The 19,443-nt window shown below is 42.3% G+C and overlaps 1 protein-coding gene across 1 annotated transcript in view; it reads left to right on the top strand.

Annotated features, from left to right (window-relative positions):
- LOC140200755 (serine protease 23-like) overlaps positions 1-17,336 on the top strand; it is a 40,559-nt gene extending 23,223 nt beyond the window's left edge. The window contains exon 2 of the mRNA XM_072264353.1: positions 14,836-17,336. Within this exon, the coding sequence (XP_072120454.1) occupies positions 14,845-15,963 (1,119 nt within the window). The 5' untranslated portion in view covers positions 14,836-14,844 and the 3' untranslated portion in view covers positions 15,964-17,336. The remainder of the gene's footprint in view (positions 1-14,835) is intronic.
- Positions 17,337-19,443: the final 2,107 nt, after the last annotated feature.

Here is a 19,443-nt window from a genome sequence, read left to right on the forward strand (position 1 = left end):
CACACTGTAAATCTCATGCCTACTCAATCTGAAATATGCATCCCCAGCAGGTCTCTGAACTGAGCTTCCACATCAGAGTGCAGTTGTTTCCAGGTATACAATCAGATCATCATCTTGCAATTCTATTTCAAGAGAGGCCAGTGAAGGAAATGGCATAAACTCGCAACGTCCAATACTGCTGCTGTAAAGGTAGCAAAGAAATTGGTAATAGATCTTCTACATGGTATGAGATTGTAGTTTTTTCCCTTCTTAGCCGACAGCGAGCTGAGCGTCCCTGAGGGTGGCCAGGGGGGCTACACTTGTAACTGTTTGCTTTCAAGTTATCTGGCAGGTAAAATTTGTCATACTGGGTGGTTCCAGTAGACAATTTGTTCATCAAACTGTTTATCACTTAGAAATGCTGCAGTACAAAGTGCAACAAAGCGATGAAGACAGTTACCTTTTGATAATCAGTATCTGCATGCATTATAGCCATTCAAAATCTTCTTCCTTTTCCTCACTAAGTTGTCAAAAAGATGACCCTGAGTGCATTTGACTTGATGAAGTTGACAGCCATTATTACAACAGCAAGGGTACCGTGCAAATGTCCTCCCAGTTTTTTTGTAACCAAATACTGACAGTGGATGGTAGTGTATACAGAAAATGTCAGGCACAGCATATTTTTAAATGAGCAATAAATGCTCTACCTTCCTACCATCAAAGCAGCACTATTGCTCCAGCATTATATTATCCAGTGGAATATTGCTTTCCAAGAAATCGTTCTTGACCTCTTCAAAGATAGTTTCACCTTTGGTATTGATGCACTATCAATTACTGCAAAAGACTGGAAGTAGAGTAAATACTGAAAGGCTTTTATTAACAGTAAAATGGACCCACATCCATGCTGAATATCTGTCCTGGACTGAGGCAGGAGCAGTGACACAATCACATTTATTCAGGGGTTTGTGGGAGGAGCCACAGGAGCAGTCAGCAGAGGGGCTTGTCCAGGCGGGTAACCCAGTTACAACCTATATACATGGTTTACCACAGGTATCTGTCTCAAGCCTTTGGGCAAAAAAGCACTTTTTCACTGGCCTGATCATCACTCAAAAATCATTCAGTTGGAACTAAATGCAGATAGTTCCCTATTAACATGTAATTACCTATAACATAGTAAGCATAATCACCAGCTGGAGCATGTTACAGGTTATCCTGCTGGCTCACGTCCTCCTGCTCACGGTATAATCAGTGATTTGGGGGTGATTGTGCAATGGGGTCCAGTAGGCTGCCTGGCAGAACCTGAACAGTCGAAGCATAGTCAAGCAGGAGCAGAGATAGTTATTGACCACCCCCCCGCCCCGCCAGGTTAAGCTGTTTTGCTGCCTTATTTGCATCATCTAGCATATTTTCCCATTCATTTAATTCAGGGTTCCAATTAAATTGCATGTATTCATTTCTTTTTTATTTATATGTTTTAGTAATATTTCGTTAAAATAGTAAACTTATCATGGCCCATTCAGAAACCGCTGTGGCTCACAGTTTCTTCTTTTTACTTTGTTGCCCCTACTAAATCTAGCATGGCTCTCAGCGGGGGTGTGGGGGGGGGGCACATTGAGAATCACTGGCCATTCCCACTATTTACAAGGAACTGTAAAAATAGAACAGTTGTTTATTATAGAGCTTTTAATAAATTAGATGTAAAAAGAAGTACGATTTTACCTTTTGTCAGATCTTTTTATTAGTCAGTTTTTCCTCGTCAACGTTGAACAAGGTGCAATACACTGACCTATTTCAGTGGTATACTTGTGATAGTCCTAACCAGTTACCAATGTTAAAAATGTTAAAATTTAGGCTAAAATATAAACCTAAATGTTTACATTTAGGTTAGAGCTTAATGGGATACATTTCTTCTAGGCTGTGACATCTCTTAAGATCCGTCTGGCACTGTGGTCAGATACTAAGGAAATATTAATCTTTATACTTTATACTTTATTGTTGCCAAACAATTGATACTAGAACGTACAATCATCACAGCGATATTTGATTCTGCGCTTCCCACTCCCTGGATTACAAATATTAAATATTAAAAATAGTAAAAATTAGTAAATATAAAAATTTAAATTATAAATCATGAATAGAAAATAGAAAAATGGAAAGTAAGGTAGTGCAAAAAAACCGAGAGGCGGGTCCAGATATTTGGAGGGTATGGCCCAGATCCGGGTCAGGATCCGTTCAGCAGCCTTATCACAGTTGGAAAGAAGCTGTTCTCAAATCTGGCCGTACAAGTCTTCAAGCTCCTGAGCCTTCTCCCAGAGGGAAGAGGGATGAAAAGTGTGTTGGCTGGATGAGTCGTGTCCTTGATTATCCTGGCAGCACTGCTCCGACAGCGTGCAGTGTAAAGTGAGTCCACGGATGGAAGATTGGATTGTGTGATGTGCTGCGCCATGTTCACGACCTTCTGCAGCTTCTTCCAGTCTTGGACAGGACAACTTCCATACCAGGTTGTGATGCACCCTAGAAGAATGCTTTCTACGGTGCATCTATAAAAAATAGTAAGGGTTTTAGGGGACAGGCCAAATTTCTTTAGTTTTCTCTGGAAGTAAAGGCACTGGTGGGCCTTCTTGGCAGTGAACTCTGCTTGGTTGGACCAAGTCAGGTCATTTGTGATATTGACCTTGAGGAACTTAAAGCTTTTGACCTGTTCCACTTGCGCACCACCGATGTAAATCGGGTTGTGTGGTCCGCTACTCCTTCTGAAGTCAACAACCAATTCCTTCGTCTTGCTGATGTTGAGGTATAGATTATTGTCTTCGCACCATGCCACCAGGTTCTTAATTTCCTCTCTGTATTCAAACTCAGTATTACCCAAGATACGGCCTACAATTGTTGTGTCATCAGCAAACTTACATATTGAGTTTGATGGAAACTTGGCTACACAATCATGGGTGTACAGTAAGTACAGCGGGGGGCTGAGTACACAGCCTTATGGGGCACTGGTGCTCAGAGTGATTGTAGAGGAGAGCTTGTCCCCTATTTTTACAGCCTGGGTCCTGTCTGTGAGGATGTTGAAGATCCAGCTGCAGATCTGAGTGCTAAGGCCCAGGTTCCGGAGCTTAGGAATCAGTTTATTTGGAATGATGGTATTAAAGGCAGAGCTGTAGTCAATGAACAAGAGCCTTACGTATGCGTCTTTGTTCTCCAGGTGTTCTAAGGAGGAATGTAGGGCCAGAGAGATAGCATCTGCCGTTGACCTGTTGCTCTGGTAGGCGAATTGCAAAGCGTCGAGGTTGACCGGTAGGCTGTGGTTGATGTGTGCCATAACCAATCTCTTGAAGCACTTCATAGCAATTGATGTCAGAGCCACAGGTCGATAGTCATTCAGGCATGCCACCTTGCTCTTCTTCGGCACCAGGATTATCGTTGCCTTCTTAAAGCACAAGGGGATCTTAGACTGAAGCAAGGAGCAGTTGAAGACATCAGCAAACACTCCAGCTAGCTCACTTGCACAGGTCTGCAGAACCCGTCCCGGGACGCCATCTGGGCCCATCGCCTTCCTTGGATTTATCTTCAGGAAGGCCCTTCTAACGTCCTCCTCAGTGACGATGAATCTTGATGCCACCAGGTCCGGTTCATCCGGAGGGAGCAGGACGCTCCTCCTCCGTTCGAATCTTGAGTAGAATACATTAAGTTCATCAGGAAGAGAAGCGCCACAGTTATTGATACTCTCAGCCTTTTCTTTGTGCTCAGTGATCTCATTTAGACCCTGCCACAGTCTACTGGCATCCCTCTGGTTAGCCTGCGCTTCCAACTTGGCTCGATATTGCCTCTTGGCGCCCTTAATGGCTTTCCGGAGTTCACCCCTGGATTCCGTGTAGTGACTGGTATCCCCGGACCTAAAAGCCGCAGCTCTAGCCTTTAAAAGGGGCTTGACCTCATAATTCATCCAAAGTTTCCGGTTAGGGAATACCCGGATCGTCTTGCGAGACACACAGTCCTCCACGCATTTCCAAATAAAGTCCGTGACAGCTGAGGCATACTCATCGAGGTTAGCTGCCGAGTCCTTGAATACTAACCAGTCCACCGATTCAAAGCAGTCACGGAGGACCTCATCCATTTCCTCCGTCCAACGCGACACTACTTTTGACACCGTGACCTCCCACTTCAGTTTCTGTTTGTAACCCGGGAGGAGTATGGCCTGATGGTCCGATTTTCCGAAGTGAGGTCGTGGGATGGAACGATAGGCATCCTTGACTGCTGTGTAGCAGTGGTCAAGTATATTCGGGCCTCTAGTGGGGCAGGAGACGTATTGGTATAACTTTGGAAGCGCCTTTCTGAGGTTGGCCTGGTTAAAGTCCCTGGCTGTAATGAGCAAAGCCTCTGGATACCTGGTCTCACGTTCACTGATATTGGCATACAGTATGTTCAGAGCACACTCCACGTCCGCCTGGGGGGGAATGTAGACCGTTGTCAGTATGACCGAGTTGAATTCCCGTGGCAGATAGTAGGGACGACACTTCACTGACAGGTGTTCCAGGTCCGGGCTGCAGGAGCTTGTCAGTGCCACTGTGTCCGAGCACCACGCAGTGTTGATCAGTAGGCAGACACCACCTCCCCTCGTCTTGCCGGAAGACACCGTATGGTCCATTTGAAGGATCGAAAATCCCTCCGGTCGGATGGCACAGTGGCGGGGAGAGCCAGGTCTCGGTGAAACAGTACTGAATATGACAGCATCTACCATGATCAACACTAAAGTTCCTGTAGACTCTTGGATTCTACAGTTCTGTGGACGTTGACATGGATGAAGAGGTTTATGCATACTCTCCCACAGGTGAGGTAACTGCTGCTTAACTGAGTGGGTGGGTTGTTAGGTTGCTAGTCTTGAAGTACCATTTTGATGAATCATGGCCCAAAATCCTAAAGTTGGGAAGGAGGCTTTGTAAATATTCTAGTATCATTTTCAATGTTCTCTTGGATATTTCCTGCCATGATGGAGCTCCGGGTGGGGTGCTTGTTTCAGGAGTTTAGTGTCAGCCATTTGGACTATATAATCTGCCATTGGGAACTGCTTGAGTATAATCAAAACCTTGCTGCTGGAGTGACTGTTCGTTTTCTCTGGGGAAGGTTGATCCTCATGATCCTTTGAAAAATCCGCTTTGTATGCAGCAGTTCTTCCAAACTTCAAAACTGAAGGAGGATTATGGATGTCCTTCAATGATAACCCAAAATAATTAGTAAAGTTGATACTTTGGTTTAAGTTAGCTCAGACATAAGTGACGTTCATAACTGCTGTATATGGGAAGTTAGTAAATTAATTTATTATTGTCACATATACTGAGGTACAGTGAAAAACGTAGTGTTGTTTGCTACCCGTACAGATCATGTCACCACGTTAGCACATTGAAGTAAGACATGGGAAAATAAGACCATAAGATATAGGAGCAGAAGTAGGCCATTCAGCCCATTGAGTCTGTTCTGCCACTCAATCATGGGCTGAACCAATTCTTCCAGTCATCCCCACTCCCCTGCCCTCTCCCCATACTCTTTGATGCCTTGGCTAAACAAGAACCTATCTATCTCTGTCTTAAATGCACCCAGTGACTTGGCCTCCACAGCTGCTTGTGGCAACAACTTCCACAGATTTACCACCCTCTGGCGAAAGTAATTTCTCCGCATCTCTGTTCTAAATGGACGTCCTTCAATCCTGAAGTCATGCCCTCTTGTCCTAGATCCCCCTACAGTGGGAAATAACTTTGCCACATCTAATCTGCTCAGGCCTTTAAGCAATAACAGAATGCAGAGTAATAAAGTATTACAGAAAAGTGCACTGCACGTAGACAATAGGGTGCAGGGCCATGATGAGGTAGATTGTGAGATCAAGAATCCATCTTATCATGCAAGTACACCATTCAGCAGTCTTAGACAGAAGGGTAGGAGCTATCCTTGGGCCTGATGGTACATGCCTTTAAGCTTTATCCAAATTTATAAAGAAAATTGATTTGATGTGGGTAGAATTCTTCATTTGTATATTTTGTTAACTTTGTGAGATTTTGATGGGCTCTTGGTTTGATAATTTTTCTACTAGTTTGGCTTATTTTATTAACTGAATTACAATACAGTAGACTTTTGAATATTTCATTCAATTTCAGTTAGTCATTCCAACTAAATTGCCTCAGTGCATTCCCTCCCAATCTCTCAGACGTCACCTGGTGAGTAATTATGAAGTCATTGAACCCTGCAGTGTGGGAAACGGTTCCTGAGACTCACCGAGCCGATGCTTGCTGATATCAAGCACTCATGTAGATCAACCTCATTTTATTCTCCCACACTCCTATCAACTCACCTCAAACTCTACCCCTTGCTGACACAGAGGGGGCAATTTACAGTAGCCAATGAGCATTCATGTATTTGGGATGTAGGATGCCAGGGAACCTAGAGGAGATCTACATGGTCAAAGGAAGACTGCACTAAGTATGCAGCAACTACCCCTTGAGACTGAGCTAGGTCGCTGGAGCTATGAGGCATACAGCCCTACTGCATAGCCCAATAACCGTGCTTTTAAAAAAAAATCTAGTGAAGCAAAGACTGTTGGAACAGTAAACATTTGCTTTTAAAATTTGTTCCTTGGGCATTCACGGCTGCCAAATCAAGAGTTCCGAGGTGGATGATAATGCAGAACTCACTGTCACTTACTGTGGCCCAAAGCTCCTGATTTTCCGACTGCCCTCTAATCCTGCCTGTAGTCACCTGCCTTGGCATTACCATCATGGAGACTGGTGTCAGCTTTTGTTTGACATTGCCTCTTTGAAATGCCTTTTGATGTCTTGCTATCTTGAGGTCATAACACAGATTACAGTAGCAATATCTTGCATTCCTGCTGCTTCGTATCTTATCAAACTTTGCACTGTACTAATTTGTTGCCTTATTTTAAATGTGTCTTCTTTCTGAAATAATAATTAACTGCAACCAAAAAGAGTTTAAGTTACTTCAGTGAGCTAGAATCAAGTAAATAATCTCAAATTTCTGTGTATTACTGCGGTGGACAAGAGGGTTCTCCAGTGGCTGGTTAAAAGAGGCCAAAACTTCACCAGCACCAGCCTACCCAGCATCAAGGACATACGTATATACAGAAAGGAATATCACAAAGGATCGCACCCACCCTACTTATAGACCATTTGACCCACTTCCATCAGGGAAGAGGCTACACAGCTTCCACGCCAGGATCACTAGACTCAAAACTAGTTATTTCCCTCAGCTGTCAGATTGGTCAATACTTCCACCCATTAACTCAGCCCACCACCCCCACACCACCAATATACAGGCCAGCCACTCATCTCCACAGGCCCTCAACACACTTCACCCCCATCCCTTACACTTCCGCTTTACGCTTGCACTCCACCCCTCATATACACTGACACAGGCACTGTCCTACTGTGTTTTCATATGTCCTGCTGCTATCCAGAAGGATTCCTCTTGCCGAGAGTCACTCTATTGCTATCATTTCCGATCAGCCACCTTATGTACAGTTACTTCTGCATCTAGAGTTATTCTACATATGTATAATTAGTCTGTGTAAGCTAATACTATGAATATACATCCACACTCGAACAGTTACTTGTACATTGTGTTTTATAGGATTGCTTTTGTATTTATGTTCACTGTGTTCATGCTTGCGTTTTCTTCTAATGCTGCATTGGATCTGGAGGAACAATAATTCTGTTCCCCCCAACACTCGTGTACTGAAGGATGACATTAAATAATCCTGAATCTTCGGCAAGAGCTCATTGTCAAGGGGTGCCTTTGCTAACATGTTAGCTATGATGTGTGTTGGCATGGAGGGGTCTGTGTCTTGATAAGTCTCCATTTGTGGTGCCATCCAAAACTGGGCAAAACCTGGACATCTGGTGATGAGAAATTGTTCGAGTATCATGGAAAACATTTAAATTTTACAAAATGAAGAGACCTTTCAACCATTGCCATGTTTAGAAGGTAGTTTGAGGACTTCTAGCTTTTGTGGAATTAGCCACAGGAAACAGGTTTATTCATGGAGACAGCTGAACAATGATGCAGGAGGTACATCCATTAGCTCTTACACTGAGTGCCATTTTATTGGTCTGGAATATCTTGTTATCAAAACAAATGTCTGACTTTTGAGTAAGTATATCTAAGTATTTATAGAGAAGTATGGGCTTTTGGATATTGGTAAGATGGGGGCAGAGGCTATCATTTAATGTTCAATTATGACCTTTTTAAGTATAAATAGACATCTTACTATTAAATAGATGGCTCCCAAAGCTTTGTACTACCTGGGAATCCTGGTCTCTGCCCTGTCACAGACAGTCCAGTTGTAGATGTATAATAGGGAGAAGAGCGAACTGTCATGGCTGCTGCACATACACCTTCTTGCCCACCTCCTGAAAGGAATCCATTCAGTTCTTGGCCTTAAACATTTGTTTTGATAATAAGAATTTCTACATCAATCCCTTGGAATGATTTCCTCTTTCCTTCAACTGCAGTGGAGTGTGGGCCATGGTTGACAGGCCATGTAAGGGAGCTGGAGGTAAAGGAACCCCTTGGAAGTAGTGATCATAATATGACTGAGTTCAGTTTCAAATTTGAAAAGGAGAAGCTGGTATCAGGTGTATCGATATTTCAGTGGAACAGGGGAAATTACAGTGGTATGAGAGAGGAACTGGCCCAAGTCGATTGGAAAAGTAAGCTAGATGGAGGGATGGCAGAGCAGAATTGGATGAAATTCCTACAAGAAATAAGGAAAATGCAGGAAAAATATATTCCAAGAAAAAAGAAAATCATGAATGAAAAAATGGCACAAATGTGGCTAACGAGAGAAGTTAAGGCAAAAATAAAAGCAAAAGAAACGGCGTACAAGGAAGCAAAAATTAGTGGGAAAAATGAGGACTGGAAGACTTTTAAAAACTTACAGAAGGAAACTAAGAAAGTCATTAGGAAAGAAAAGATGAATTATGAAAGGAAGTTGGCAATTAACATAAAAAAGGATACTAAGAGTTTTTTTAAATATATGAAGAGTAAAAGAGTGACAAGGGTAGATACGGGACCGATTGAAAATGATGCTGGAATTATAATGGATAACAGAGATGGCAGAGGAACTGAATGAGTATTTTGCATCAGTCTTCACAGTGGAAGACATGAGCAATATACCTGATAACCAGAGGTATCAGGGAATAGAATTAGGTACAGTCAAGATTACTAGAGAGAAAGTGCTTGGGAAGCTAAATGGACTAAGAATAGATAAGTTTCCTGGTCCGGATGAGGTGCACCCAAGGGTTCTGAAGGAGGTGGCGTTGGAGATTGTGGAAGCATTGGAAATGATCTTCCAGGAATCAATAGACTCTGGCATGGTTCCAGAGGACTGGAAGGTCGCAAATGTAGTTCGTTATTTAAGAAAGGAAGGAGGCAGCAAAAAGAAAATTACAGACCTATTAGTCTGACATCAGTAGTTGGAAAGATATTGGAGTCAATCCTCAAGGACGAGGTTATGAAATACCTCGAGGTGCATGACAAGATAGGTGGAAGCCAGCATGGTTTCATAAAGGGAAGATCCTGTCTCACCAACCTATTGGAATTTTTTGAGGTAATCTCGAATAAGATTGACAAGGGAGAGGCTGTGGATGTTGTGTATTTGGATTTTCAAAAGGCCTTCGATAAGGTGCCGCATATGAGGCTGCTTAATAAGATGAGAACCCATGGAATTATAGGAAAGATATTGAAATGGGTGGAACATTGGCTGATAGGCAGAAAGCAAAGGGTGGTAATAAAGGGATCCTACTCTGATTGTTTGCCGGTTACTAGTGGTGTTCCGCAGGAGTGGGTGTTGGGGCCGCTTCTATTTACGATGTATATCGATGATTTGGATTATGGATTAAATGGTTTTGTGGCTAAATTTGCGGATGACACCAAGGTAGGTGGAGGAGCAGGAAATGTTGAAGAAACGGAAAGGTTGCAGAGAGACTTAGTCAGTTTAGGAGAGTGGGCAAAGAAATGGCAGATGAGGTACAACGTTGACAAATGTACGGTTGTACATTTCGGAAGAAGAAATAATTGGGCAGATTATTATTTAGAAGGGGAGAAAATTCAAAAATCGGAAGTGCAAAGGGACTTGGGGGTCCTCGTGCGGGATACCCTAAAGGTTAACCACCAAGTTGGATCGGCGGTAAGGAAAGCGAATGCTGTGTGGGCATTCATTTCAAGAGGAATAGTGTATAAGAGTAAGGAGGTGTTGATGAGGCTCTATGGGGCATTAGTGAGACCTCATTTGGAATACTGTGTGCAGTTTTGGGCCCCCTATCTTAGAAAGGATGTACTGATGTTGGAGAGAGTTCAGAGAAGATTTACAAGGATGATTCCTGGAATACAGGGGCTAACATATGAGGAGCATTTGTCGGCTCTTGGATTGTATTCATTAGAGTTTAGAAGAATGAGAGGGGATCTCATAGAAACATTTCGAATGTTGAAAGGGTTGGACAGAGTAGATGTGGAAAGGTTGTTTCCCTTGGTGGGTGAGTCCAGGACAAGAGGCCATAGACTTAGAATTAGAGGGTACCCAGTTAAAACAGAGATGAGGAGAAATTTTTTTAGCCAGAGGGTCGTGGATCTATGGAATTTGTTGCCACATACAGCTGTGGAGGCCCGATCATTGAGGGTGTTTAAGGAGGGGATTGACAGGTATCTAATTAATCAGGGTATCAAGGGATATGGGGAAAAAGCCGGAAATTGGAACTAGATGGGTGAATAGTTTAGCTCATGGGGGAGCTGCGGAGCAGACTCGATGGGCCGAATGGCCTACTTCTGCTCCTTTGTCTTTGTCTTGTGATTGTGACTTTCAGTTCCTTTCTTGATCTCGTCAACTCCTCCCCTCCAAGCCAGAGCAAGGATTGAGTTGCTTCTGGAACAGCATGTCATCCACTGGAGCATGTTATAAACGCTGGGACTCGACTGAATTCAGCTGTTTCCGATAACAGTCCTTATCTGTGTGTCAGAGTTGTTCCAGTTCTGTTGTGTGAAAGGTGGATTACATTACAAGCAGTTTATACCTCCTCCCTTTGCCCTGACACACCACTCTCCCGTCACCCTGACAACCCCTCTCCATGTCCCTACACATCTCATTCCTTTCCCCATGCCCACCTCTGTTCCTGGTGACCTCCACAGCTCTTCCCGACAACCCCCCCTTGCTTCCTGACAGCCATCCCGTTTTCTTCACCCTGCTTCATGGCAACCCGCCCCCTCCTCTCTGACTCCACCTCCCTTCCCCCTCTCTTCATCTCTCCACACTTCTCTTTCTCAGAAAATATGGTCTTTACTTTCAGAATTCCGTCAGCTGCTTGGTTCTCCACCATACCGTTTCAGAATGTTCTTTGTTTTTCCCGTCTAAATGCCTCAATGCATCTATTAATTTGGAAGGATATCACCAGAAGCACTGTGCCTCAATCTTCCTTTGTTCGTGATATGCAACACAACTCCAGCCATGAAAGCTAAACCCCTCCCAGGTGAGCAGTCCCTGTCTGTAACAGCAGCTCACATGAGAAGGACTCTCAGAGAGTCAACCCCCGTAAGGCAGCTGGGCCAGCCAACATCCCAGGCCGAATACTCGGGGAGTGTGCACACGTGCTTACTTAAACCTTCAACACTTCACTCATCCAGACTGCTAACTCCACGTGCATCAAATCAGCCACCATCATCCCTGTAGCACGGAACTCCACTTTTTCAGAAATAAATGACTACCAGCAGATGGCACTGTCGTGTTTTGAATGGCTGATAATGGCACACGTCAAAAACTCCATTCCTGCCACATTGGACCCACACTAATATCATTACCAACAGAACCGCTCAACAACAGATGCCATAGAATCTGTCATTCACCTGGCCCTAAAACACCTAGAAAACAAGGACACTTCTGTCAGAATTCTGTTTCTGGATTTCAGTTCAGCATTCAACACTATTGTCCCAGAGACCTTAGTAAACAAACTCTTACTCCTCAGTCTGAGTACACCACTGTGCAACTAGGTGTTGGATTTCCTCACAGACAAGTGTCAGTTAGTCTTCCTCTTCTTCTGCTTCTCCGCCTTGTTTTACAGCGGTTGGCACCCAGCTTAATGGTGCATTACTGCCACCTTCTGCTCCGGAGTGTGCAATAGGCTTACATTCTAAATCTCTTCACCCAATCACACACACACACACATACCCTAACCTACATTTTATCCTCCCATCTTTGGCTATCCTAGTATCCTATTCCTGCTTAACCGTCATATCCCATTAAAAAAAACCCTGTACCCCTTTAAGAAAGTTAAAAATACCCTGATCTGTGCTCTCTCACCCATGCCCAGCAATCCTTTTAATGTGAATTCCTGCACCCCCAATTCCCTTAGATTAATTCTCATCATCTCTCTCTGTATCCCATACTTCCTGCAACTCAGAACTACATGTCCTACTGACTCCTCTTCCTGACAATCCTCGCACAATCCTCTCTGGTGTTTCCCTATCATATTCAATGTTTTGTTTAATGCACAGTGCCCCAGCCTTAACCTAGTCCACACAGTTTCCTCTCTTCTGTATCCACTACCTTCCCTAGTACCTGCAACACTCTTCTGTTGTATAGTGGGTAGTACCCCCGACTTTCAGATAGTCAGGATGCACAACTGTTCCTCCCTCTCCACCAGGTGACCCCAGGGCTGTGTGCTGAGCCCATTGCTGTACACTCTGCTCACACATGACTGCATGGCTGAACACCCGAGCAACCACATCCTCAAGTTCACCGAGGACACGACAGTGGTGGGGCTCATCAATAGTACCCTCACACCCCTTTACGTCAGTGATACAGCAGTGAAGACTGCAAACAGTTCCCAACTCCTGGAAGTTCACGTCACACACAACCTCCCGGTCCCAGAACACATCCTACACAGTCAGGAAAGCTCACCAATGCCTCTACTTTCTGAGAAGGCTGAAAAGAGCTGAACTTTGCACATCTATACTCAGGTCATTCTACAGATGCACAGTAGAGAGTGCTCTAACAAGCTGCATCACTGCTTGGTACGAAAACTGCACTGTGGCAGACACGGGTGGTCAAAACTGCCCAACGTTTCACTGGCACGAGCTTATCTGTCGTCAAGGAAAAGAGCCAGTGACAGCATGAAAGATCCCACACACCCTTCTCATGAACTGTTTGTCCCACTCCAACTCTACTGGGAGGCTATGTAGCATCCACGCCAGGACTACCAAATTCAAAAACAGTTACGCTCCCCAGACAGTAAGGCTGATCAACACCACCTCCCACTAATTCCACCACTACTTTATTATTTCCTGTCAGTCACCTTGTGAACAGACTAGTGTCACTTACCGTATAAACTATCGTGTGTATGTATATTTATTGTGTATGTGTTGATTATTATAATTATGTTCATTCTGTGGGTTTTTTCATGCTGCATTGGACCCGGAGTAACAACTATTTTGTTCTCCTTAAACTTGTGTACAGGAAATGACATTAAACAATCTTGAATCTTTTCCACCCTTCCCCCATTCTGTTAGTTAAAACACTTCTAAGTCATTTTTCTAGTTGAATGAAATCTTTGTCCTGGATTATTAATTTTCTTTCTCCATGCACTAGTGCTGCCTAATCTGTTGAGTTTTTCCAGTACTGTCTTTATTTTAGGTTTCCTGCAATTGAAAGGTCAGTTTTTTAACAACTTATGAAGTATTTCATCTAGTGTTGTAGCCATTAAGGTCACACAAATTGATACTTAAACCCATTTTAGATATTTAGAATATTTACAGTCACTTTCATATAAAAGGATTTAAACAATAGAAAAAATGAGAGACCATGTGACATAGGGGCAGATTTGGGCCATTCAGCCCATTGAATCTTGGCCCAGCCGTCATGACTGATTTACTATCCCTCTCATTCCAATTCTCCTGGCTTCTTTCCGTAACCTTTGACACCATTACAAATCAAGAACCTAACCAGTCAGCGTTAGTTTTTGTTTTAAATGGTGTGAATTTACTATTTTCAATACTGTGTGTCTGTTTTCTCATCTGTTGAATTGTAGTGACAGTATACATTTTGTTTACATATTAATCAAATTTTGGGTGTCTGTAACCCCCACCTGCAAACTAGCTAATATCAAACATTCAAACCTATGCTTATTAAAACAAATGAAAAATAAGAGGTACACATTCAGTTTGTGCAAGATGTAATGAAAGATTTTTTTAATGGATTGTTTTTCTTTCATTTCCTAACCCCACATAAGGGAAACATTTCTTGTTGAAAAGCCTGTTACCTTAGAAAAATATATTGCAAGGAACTTGCACGTGGAATTTTCATTCGTTTTTGTAATTTGTGAGAATTAAATGGGGTTAAGTTAAGTTAACCATTTGCTATTGGTTCTATGCCAATGTAGTCAGGATTTGTGAGTTAGACAGTTGGCATCAGTTAGATTAAAGGCAGATTATGTACTTGCCCCAAGTTTTCAGCTGCATTCCTTAATTCTTTCTATGAAATACCTTTGTAAAACCTTTGCAATTTATAGTTGAATCTGATGGCATTTTTATGACCCAATTTCCTAACAACTTGATATAAAAAACTTTAAATATGAATCATTAACCATGTTCGCTAGATTTGTTGGCCTATTCCAATTTTTCATTGTTGAGTAGTAAGGTTGTGGACTGGGTGTTTCTCTGAGAAAGAAGTTGATGCTACAATTGGAATCAGTCCAGAGAAAGCTGGGGCTAACCCAGTTACTGCCTTAATAATTTTTATGTGTTGTTCTGTTGATGTGTGCGAGTATGAAATTAATTATGTCACTAACAAAAGTCTGTTCTTTCACTCAGCCAATCATCATGGTGGCCAGGCCGGCTCTTCTCATTTTGCTTTGTTCCATTAAACATGTGGTACTGCGCAAGGCTGAATGGCAGAAATCTTATGTACCTGCAATTTACCCCAAGGCAACTGTTACACTGGAGAGTGCACATTTTGAAGGCAAAGCCAACCTGAAAGTAACTTCACTCTGTGGGTTAGACTGTCACAAAAGAGCACCCCTGCCAACCTATGAAAATCTGAGAGAATATTTGTCTTATGAAACTTTGTACCTAAATGGAAGTAGAACTCTCACAGATGTGGATATCCGTGGTTTCATTGCTACTGATTTTGGGCATGAACAGAATCACAGAAACAGCGTAAGAACAAAAAGACAGATCTTTGGCTTGGATTCTCGATTCAGCATCTTGTCGAAAAATTTGCTGTTCAATTATCCATTTTCAACTTCGGTGAAAATCTCTACGGGTTGCACTGGGACCTTGGTATCTGCAAAACATGTTTTAACTGCTGCTCATTGTGTTCATGATGGCAAGAACTACGTGAAAAATGCACAAAAGATGAAAGTTGGATTCTTTAAAACCAAACAGAGAGAGAAGGGGAGAGCCATAAATCAAATCAACCCACTTCTTCCAGAGAAACCTCGATTCCATTGGATTAGGGTGAAGCGGACATACATTCCAAAGGGGTGGATCAAAGGTTCAGAAAATGATGTTGGCATGGATTATGACTATGCAATTCTGGAACTGAAAAGGCCTCACAAGAAACCCTTCATGAAAATAGGAGTGGCTCCTCCTCGGGAGAGGCTGCCTGGTCGCCGGATTCACTTTTCTGGGTTTGATAATGATCGTCCTGGGGATCTTGTGTATCGTTTCTGCTTGGTCAAAGATGAAACCTATGACCTCCTGTATCAGCACTGTGATGCTCAACCTGGGGCCAGTGGCTCAGGTGTTTACATCCGAATGTGGAACAGGAAAATTCGGAAGTGGGAGCGAAAAGTGGTTGGGATATTTTCAGGTCACCAGTGGGTGGATAAGAACGGCATGCAACAAGATTACAATGTAGCTGTTCGCATCACTCCTCTGAAGTATGCACAGATTTGTTTCTGGATTAAAGGAAATTATATTGACTGTAGGGATGGATGAGATCTTAATTTTTTGCTCTGCTTTTTAAACCATGTGCTTTGCAAGCTAGTATACACTTGTACCACAAATATTCAATTCCAGAGCCTCATTTACTGTGGGCACAGTTCTTCTGATTAAACCTAAAAGAACCAATTATTAAAGTGGTGATCATTAAGAATAAGAGGAAAGCAGGTGTATGAGCAGCAGGGAGTAGAGGGATGTAGAGCATGTACAGGCAGATAGGATGCATTCTGATTGGCACCATGGTTGATGAATGTACTCGGTCTTCTGAGTAGGAGAATCAGAGTTCTTCTGGGTACTGAAAAGCAGCTTTTTCCTAACTAGAACCAGTGCTGCAGCCATGTGTCAGGGACAAGCAACTGCGTCATAAAAGCACGCTTTTTGATTGCAGATTAACCATAATCTAAGGTTGTGAAAGCAAGTCTGTAATCGCTCAGATTATCTGTCGGATATGACAAGCAGATCAATTTAAGGTTATTTGAAGATTGGAAGAAAATCTGGAATACAATGGAAAATGCTGGAAACACGCAGCGAGTCTAGAATTATCTGCAAAAGGGAACAGAATTTCTGTGCAATATTTCGGGTCTATGACCCTTCATTAGAACTGAATGTTTCCAGCAATTTCATTTTTTTCTTATTATTGCAAACAGACGTGGACTTGAATAGAACTGCTGGTAATTGGCCAACATATCTCTGACAGAATGATAGAAAGAATCCCACTGATTATCAGCTATTCAATTTGAAGAGCATCTATACCTTAAGCATCACAACCTCTCTCGGAAACCTTTTATGTAAAATGTTGTACTGTTAGTGACAATAAGCAGAAAAGAGATCATTCACTGATTTTAATTTGAACTGTGAGGCATACTTAGAGTTACATAAAGTGAATGACTATTCAAAATAAATATGCAGTTAGTGATGACAAAGTGATTTGGCCACAAAATGGGAGCATGAGAAATTAATGGCATTTGAATACTGTATTAAAAATTTAATCAGTCAATATCAAATGCAAACGCTTATTTCAATCCTTGTTATACCTTTTGCACAGCACTTGCAAACCGTTGGAAAGAATGTCTGAAGCTTTAGTTTATTCAACAAAAAGTTAAGAAATACATAAACCTTTTGCATTTTTCAGTCCCAGCAGGATGAACTTGGATAGTGGGGCAATACTTGCTTTCTATAAAGCTGGTGTATATGTAAATTTACCAGAATTTATTATCAAAAAGGTGTCTACAGAAGTATATCTTATACATCTACCAAATGTAATACTGCTCTGAGAATTGTTTTTAATATGTTGCTAATGAGTCATGGCCTTTGAATGTGGACAATCTAATGCAATCTATGTCAATATTTTAATCAATAAAAAAGCAAGTGGTCCAATTTTATTTGTATTTGTAGTAATTCCTTTATAGCTGCCTTTTTTTAAGTTTTATCATTTCTGGCCTGGCAACCTTGACCACATTTAGAGAATGATAAAAGAAACTGGGCCTGATTGTAGTCATTCCAGTGAAGTTACCCTACACATACAAAAATATGAGCGTATGAACAGGGTAAATGCAAGACGGCTTTTCCACTGAGCTAGGATGAGACTGGAATTAGAGGTCATGGGTTAAAGGTGAAAGCTGAAATGTTTAAGGGGAACATGAGGGGGACCTTCACTTTAAGGGTGGTGAAAGTGTGGAATGAGCTGCCATGGAAGTGGTGGATGTGGGTTCAATTTCAATACTTAAGAGAAACTTGGACAGTTGCATGGACAGAAGGGATGTGGAAGGCTGTGGTCCGGGTGGAGGTCGATGGGACTAGGTGGACTAATAGTTTGGCACAGATTAAGTGGGCAAAAGAGCCTCTTTCTGTCATTCTGTGACTTCTCCTGTCCCACCCTGCCTCACTCAATCAATTTCCATGCATTTTCATTAGCCACACTAAATTCTACAGTTTTACTCATATAATCTTCCTCGTGATCTGGCCAGTCCCACGAGGTGAAGCAATCCAGAAGAGGTAACTGTGCATTAGCTGGTAGTTCTCCTAATCCCAAGACTACGTCCCTAATACCTTGGTGTTTTTTTTTGACAGCTTGTGGTGCAAAAAAAAAGACCTTTGAACATGCATATTAAGAAAGGTATATAGATAAGTAAATGAAAAAGAAATTATTAAATATTTAAAATGTTCTTAAATACCTTTATGCTATAAATTAATTGAAACAAAGATAATGGTAAAACAATACTGAGCTTATGTTTCTAAATAAATGTCAGTGACTCCATTGCAATGAATACAGTACTGCTACTTCTACCAGCAGTTCCTGCCATAAGGATACGTTTCTGCTCTGCCCACAGACTTTGTGCTGGGCTCTGCAGCAAGAAGAGGTCTGGAAGCATTAAACCCTGTAGGGTAATCGGAAGTGATCTGAACTGATTACAGCAGTTAACCAGATTGTTCTATGGTAGCACTGGCTGAACATCAGAATCAGGTTTATTATCATCGGCATGTGTCGTGAAATTTGTTAGCAGCAGCAGCAGTTCAATGCAATAGAAGAAGAAAACTAAAATAGTAATAAATAAATCAATCAATCAATCAATTACAGCATACGTTAATTGAATAGATTAAAAATCTTGCCAAAAACAGAAATAACATATATATAAAAAGTGAGGTAGTGTTCAAAGGCTCAATGTCCATTTAGCAATCGGATGGCAGAGGGGAAGAAGCTGTTCCTGAATCACTGAGTGTATGTCTTCAGGCTTCTGTACCTCTTACCTGATGGTAACAGTGAGAAAAGGGCATGCCCTGGGTGCTGGAGGTCCTTAATAATGAAAGCTGCCTTTCTGAGACACCACTCCTTGAAGATGTCCTGGGTACCTTGTAGGCTAGTACCCATGATGGAGCTGACTAAACTTACAACCCTTTGTAGCTTCTTTTGGTCCTGTGCAGTAGCCCCTCCATACCAGACAGTGATGCAGCCTGTCTTGAATGTTCTCCATGGTACACCTGTAGAAGTTTTTCAGTGTATTTGTTGACATACCAAATCTCTTCAAACTCGAAATGAAGTATAGCTGCTGTCTTGCCTTCTTTATAACTGCATCGATTTGTGGGGACTAGGTTAGGTCTTCAGAGATCTTGGCACCCAGGAACTTGAAACTGTTCACTCTCTCCATTTCGGATCCCTCTATGAGGATTGGTATGTGCTCCTTCGTCTTACTGTTCCTGAAGTCCACAATCAGCTCTTTTGTCTTACTGACGTTGAGTTCCAGGTTGTTGCTGCAACAACACTCCACTTATTGGCATATCTCGCTCCCGTACGCCCTCTTGTCACCATCTGAGATTCTACCAATAATGGTTGTATCATCAGCAAATTTATAGATGGTGTTTGAGCTATGCCTAGCCTCACAGTCATGGGTATAGAGAGAGTAGAGCAGTGGGCTAGGCACACACCCCTGAGGTGTGCCAGTGTTGATTGTCAGCAAGGAGAAAATGTTATCATAATCT

This window comes from Mobula birostris, chromosome 7, assembly GCF_030028105.1.
Source record: "Mobula birostris isolate sMobBir1 chromosome 7, sMobBir1.hap1, whole genome shotgun sequence".
Lineage (NCBI taxonomy): Eukaryota > Metazoa > Chordata > Chondrichthyes > Myliobatiformes > Myliobatidae > Mobula > Mobula birostris.